At 41.5% G+C, this 5355-nt stretch overlaps 1 protein-coding gene across 2 annotated transcripts in view; it reads right to left on the bottom strand.

Annotated features, from left to right (window-relative positions):
• Nucleotides 1-1602: 1602 nt before the first annotated feature.
• The window catches only part of mllt1 (myeloid/lymphoid or mixed-lineage leukemia; translocated to, 1), a 35216-nt gene continuing 31463 nt past the window's right edge, over nucleotides 1603-5355 (bottom strand). Inside the window, exons 10-12 of one of the 2 annotated variants that reach the window (XM_015386212.1) lie at nucleotides 4110-4184; nucleotides 2985-3056; nucleotides 1603-2774 (exon numbers count right to left, since the gene is read on the bottom strand). In XM_015386212.1, coding sequence (XP_015241698.1) covers nucleotides 2646-2774; nucleotides 2985-3056; nucleotides 4110-4184 — 276 coding nt within the window. In that variant the 3' untranslated portion in view covers nucleotides 1603-2645. The remainder of the gene's footprint in view (nucleotides 2775-2984; nucleotides 3057-4109; nucleotides 4185-5355) is intronic. The other variant, XM_015386213.1, reaches the window with a different exon arrangement.

The following is a 5355-nucleotide window of genomic DNA, read 5'->3' as shown; positions in this document are numbered from 1 at the left end:
TTGTAGCTGTAACCGGCATAAACTTGAGCAAGTTCCAGGGGCGTGTAAACAAAGTGGAGCAGAGGGGGTGGAGGGGCTCCTTTTTTACCCCACTGTTATGGTTTTTAGTGCCCGGCTTCCATGGATCAAATGCGCCGCCGTTCAAACAGCAGAGGAGGGAGCGAGCGGCCTTTCATCGACAATGACAAACAAAGCAGAGCTAATTAAAGCGAGAAACTACCACAGTATCCTGACATTTCTCTTTTAAACAAAAAGCTGAACGCCAACCACCAGAAGCATCAATTATCAGGTCGGACCGACACGGATATTCTGGATAAAAGGACCAGAGATCAGAGGAGGAGAAGATGGAAACCATTAAGACAATACTGGGTATACAGGCATCCTGTACGACACTCGGGGAGGCAGGAGGGGGGGTCATTGTAAAGGGGAGGGTTGTTTTTTATCTGTATGAGCAAAACTAGCAAAGCACCCCCCTCTCCCCCCCGCTTGGTGCTATGCACTGCAGAAAAAGGCACTGGAGTGGGGCTGTTACAAGCCGTAAAAAACTAAGAGCAATATACATTCAGAGCTCACAGGTTATCTTGGGAATAAATACAGAAGATGCACTCGTAGAAAAATAAAATGTAAAAGAAGAAAAAAAAGAAAAAGGGAAGCTGCCCCCTCCCCCTTATTTTGGATTTAGGAAAAACAATTATGGCTACTTTTATGTCTTTATTAAACCCCCACTAGAACCTAACCCCACCTGGAAGGCAAATGCAGGAGCGATCCTCCACTGCTGTGGTCGCGAGCATTTCAGCCCTTCAACACATGCAAAACATGATGGGGGGGGGGATCTGTGTGTTGGGGGTCAAGGTTCAGCATTCTGCAGCAAAGACACTCAACAAAACGTCTTCTCAAAAGTACAGAGACAGAGAGTGGAGGTCTCAGACCACAGGAACCATTTTTTTTTTCCCCCTCCTCACCGTGTTTACAAGCACTGAAAACTTTACAGCAAAGAGGAAACTAAGCTCTGAGCAGAACTTTTCAATCACGGGGTTCATTTCTACAGGATTTATGAGGACTTTGTCCACTTTGACATTTGAAATGTGGAGAGAAAAGAAAAGGCTTCAGGTTTGACCTGAAAGTTTCAACCAAAGTTGAAGTTAATTCGTATTTGACCGACCCTCAGTCAGAGCCAATCGAAGGAAAATCTGCTAACAATGATCCACCTCTAAGACTAAAACAAGCCGACTTAAAAAAAAAGCTTTACCGAGTCGCTCGTTCGGTAAAAGAAACACTGGAGATGCACTGATCAGATGGCATCCAAGCATCCACCCCTCCATTTTATCTGATTTACAGTCAACTTAAAAAAATAAAAAGGCATCAAAGTGCATAATGTTGGTTGATGCTTTTATAGACTGAAAAAAGGGATTTATTAGATTTTATTTGGTAAATTATTTTAAATTTGTTCTAGTATAAGAGATATGTCAGCAAAGCTTCTACTTGCTGGAAAATAAAATAAAAAATACATGTTTTAAAAGGTAAAGAAGGACTAAAGAAAGGACAGAGAGATTCCAGGGAAGTCTGTTTGCCTGGATCTGAAAAACAGTTTATCACGTTTTTTAGAAACTTGTTTTCTTGCCATTTCATTCGATTTCTGAATTAACTTAGTTTTTAAGCTATTTTTCAAGCAAGATAAAACCTTTATCTACAGAGAGACACTGTTCAGCACTCTGCCACTGTAAAAATCTGGCCTTAATGTTTCATGTTTATAACATGAGGAACCATTTCTTAAATTTAAAACAAAGGCATTTGCCACTTTCAGGGTCATCGTTGTCCTAATTTAATTAACCTGCAGAGGCAAGAAGAGTCCAATTCGCCCTTAAAAGGGTTGTATAGTTAAAAAAGAAAATATTTTTGACTTACTGAAATCATAACTGATGAGAGGCTAAAGGAAGAAGTAAATTAAAGTTGTTTTTCAGTGCTTATAAACTAATAATGTCAACCTGGGGGTTAGTGGGGCAGAGTGGCTGGTGGGAGAAATGCGACCGGCTGTTTGTGCTCAAGTTTCACATGCGAAGAATCAGAAACCACAAAGACAACGCGACCTCCTGAAGCTCAGCAGCACGGCTCTGACAGACTCACAAACTGCTCTCAAACTCAACTCAGGAGTGTGATGGAGGAGAAACGAGCTCCAGCTGACAGCGTGGGGGAAGGAAGGAGCTGGAGTGGGGCTTTGCTAATTTAGGAGTGTGCATGAAAAGAAGAAGAGGAAGAAAAGGAGGTGGATATGAGGTCTGCGAAGGCGGGAGCAGTATAAGTGCAAGGAGGGGGGTGGGGGTTCCACAGCTCGGCACAGATCCGAAGTGAGTGTAGTGAAAATCCTGACCAGACGGAGGTCAGACGCTCTGGTTTTTCCTCACACACCACCCTCCTGCTCCTCCCCCTCCTCCTGCTTCCTCCCCGGGGTCACGTGAAGGTGGTGCTGTGTGCTTGCGACTGTTTGTGTGTTTCTGCTCTGCGGTGTGGTTGTTCGATGCTCCAGTCAGGCTTGTGAAGAGGCTGCGGCAGACGCTTCTGCTCATCTCTTCCGCAAAGAGCGGCCGTGATGGCGAGGCTACCTCTGCCGCCGACGTCCACGCGCCGCCGCCCCCCCCTGCTTCCTGTCACGTGGCCGTCGCCTCCAGGTAGCTCTGTAGTTTGCGGACGGTGGACTCGTCCAGTGAAAAGAGGTCAAAGTCAAAGGTGGTGTTCGTCACGTTAAAGTGGCCGGTCTCCTCGATCAGGTTGACAATCTGGAGGAGAATTCAAATCGGTTAAATTCAGACGTGAAGAATGGAGGAACGATGGCTGCACAGAGTCACCGTTTTTATGGGGACTTCATGCAACAGACCAACAATAAGATTTAAAAACAATGTTTTTGTTTATTACATCAAATCTCCACAAAGTAATTTAGGCAGTGAATCCTCATCAGTTGTTAAACAAAAATGTTTTCATAAACACACCTGCTGCAGGACATTTCGCTCCCTTAACGCCATCAGTCTGCGGTGGAGGTCCACCAGTTCCTCTGTGTAGGCCTGCAGGGTTCAGAGATTTTCAAAAGTTCAGCAAAAAGTTGGAGAAAATAGAAGCCATAAAGTTTAATGCTAAGGAGACTCAGGAACGTAGATAGCTCATTTGCTCTGAACCTTAGGGGTGGGGTCTAAAGAAAGATTTGCACACCTAAAACTACAAGATGTCCTCCAGATTTTACTTTTAGTTTTGAACAAGTTGTGTTCAAATCTGTTTGCGCCATGGAAACGAGTGTAAATGAAGCTGCTGACTTTTCTGAAATAATGTAAGAGCATCTTTTCGCTGAAACTGCATGCGCCGCCATGTTGCATCATTTACCTCTGCAGGGGCCTGCTCTGTGTGGACTGATGTAGGAGTTTTTCTGTGGCAGCACCACCAATGGATCGGCATAAGTACTGCACAGTCTTCAACACAGTCGCGCCTCATAGTTTACCACAGTAAAAGATGCCAAACATCAATATTTAATCCTTTTTACAAAAAATATCCTTAAAGTTCCTTTTTCAAATTAATCATGTATTAAAGTATAAACAGTCTCTTTGTTTTAATGAAAGAAACAAATCTCTTCTAGCTTAATATTTTTTGTATTTTGCTTTTTTTTTTTTTTTCCCCTTTCCTTGTTTAGATGCGTTTAATAAATGGACCCAGGTCTGGTTTTAGTAAAAGTTGATAGAAAACTAAAAGGGTAGCAAAATATCACGAGATTAAAATTGGTAAAAATCATATCCTAAGAAAAGTTCAAAAGGCCCCAAAACTACATAATCCAACAACCCTGGATTAGATGAAAATCAATAATTAGGTTCAGAGTCAATACAAAATATCGAGGGTTTGAAGCACTTTGAAAGTTTTTTTCTGAACTAACCTTTAACTGTATGATCTAGAAGGTATTGGGGAGGAGGGTTTAATCTAATTCATTCTGAGGTCCATAGATTTTTTACAAGAAACCATGATGCTAAAATGTAACCAGAAAGTTTGGTCTCTTTATTACTTTATCTTGTAAGAGTAGAAGATTCATTTTGCAGCAGGAGAGTTGGAGTTTGAATGTAAAAAGTTTGATTTACCCTTCCTACCTTGTCGTATCCCTTCTTCATCACCTTCTCAGAGCGAAAAGAGGAATCGGGACTTTTTCGGACCACCTGTAGCAAAAGATCGGAGGCAAAGCAGGAGTAGAAGTGATCTGAAGTCTTAAAAAAATGAAAAACTAAGGAAATATCTGGGGAATAAAATAAAAGCACAACAGAAACACAAACAACATTTTAAGCAATTCTACCTTTGTGTATTTCAGCAGTTAGATCATTTTTTATTCTGGCCTTTTATTCTAAATAGTCTTTTGACTATTTCCTTTAGAAATGTCTGTGTTGTTATGTGTATTAATAAATGTTTGTATCTGGCGTGCTTTGGTGGCGCAGTGGTTAGCGCACACGACGCATGTATGGAGGCCTTAATCCTCGATGCGGCCGACCTGGGTTCAAATCCGACCTTTGGTCCTTTCCCGCATGTTTCTCCCCTTCTCTTATACCCCCTTTCCTTTCAGCCTACTGTCCAAAAAAAAAAAAAAAAAGTCTCTAGAGCCGTAAAAATTAAAAAAAATAAAAACAACAAATGTTTGCGTTGCCTTATGACAACGGATGAGATGTAGCTCTGGAGCTAACTGACATATTTACATAGAAGCATCGATTAATATGCACCGTCCTAATTCTAAATAAAAAAAAAGAAAACAAATATCTAATAAAAAAATATCATCTACACGATCCTATCTCTGTCACTAAATGTTTACCTTTCTTTGCTTTGAAATGTATAAACAGTAGAGACAACCAAACACCAATTAAAAAAGACAATCAGTTAATATTGTTAATATCAGTTAATATATACAGATATTTTGCATATTACGTGTCGATACAAAGAGACCCTTCCAGTATAAAAGAAAATAAAAGAAATAGGAGTGGACCGAGTTCAGTGGGTCCGAGTCCCTCCTTCAGGAGCGCAGATCTACAACACTCGGCTGCAGATTAACAAAGGCTAGTGTTGATTTGCTGCTAAACAGTGAAAATATAAACAAACCATCCATTAATCCTCAGGCAATAGAGACAATCATCATTAACAGGTTCCGAGGTTGACAATCATTAGCCTCGTGAGACCATCCTGATCTCGCAAGCTTTCAAGATTTCACTCACAGATCAGTCTTAAGACTCCGTTGAAGAAAATTTGGAGCTGTTCACCAAACGAACGTCCAATCAGCGTTGGCTTTGAGGCGGGTTGAGGTGTGACGCAACGAGAAGCGCGACAGTTCAGTCTAAAGAACATGGC

This window comes from Cyprinodon variegatus, unplaced genomic scaffold (genome assembly GCF_000732505.1).
Source record: "Cyprinodon variegatus isolate N-32 unplaced genomic scaffold, C_variegatus-1.0 Scaffold359, whole genome shotgun sequence".
In the NCBI taxonomy this organism is placed as follows: Eukaryota; Metazoa; Chordata; class Actinopteri; order Cyprinodontiformes; family Cyprinodontidae; genus Cyprinodon; species Cyprinodon variegatus.
The sequence above is the reverse complement of the archived record's forward strand: the minus strand, read 5'-3'. Positions and strand labels throughout refer to the sequence as shown.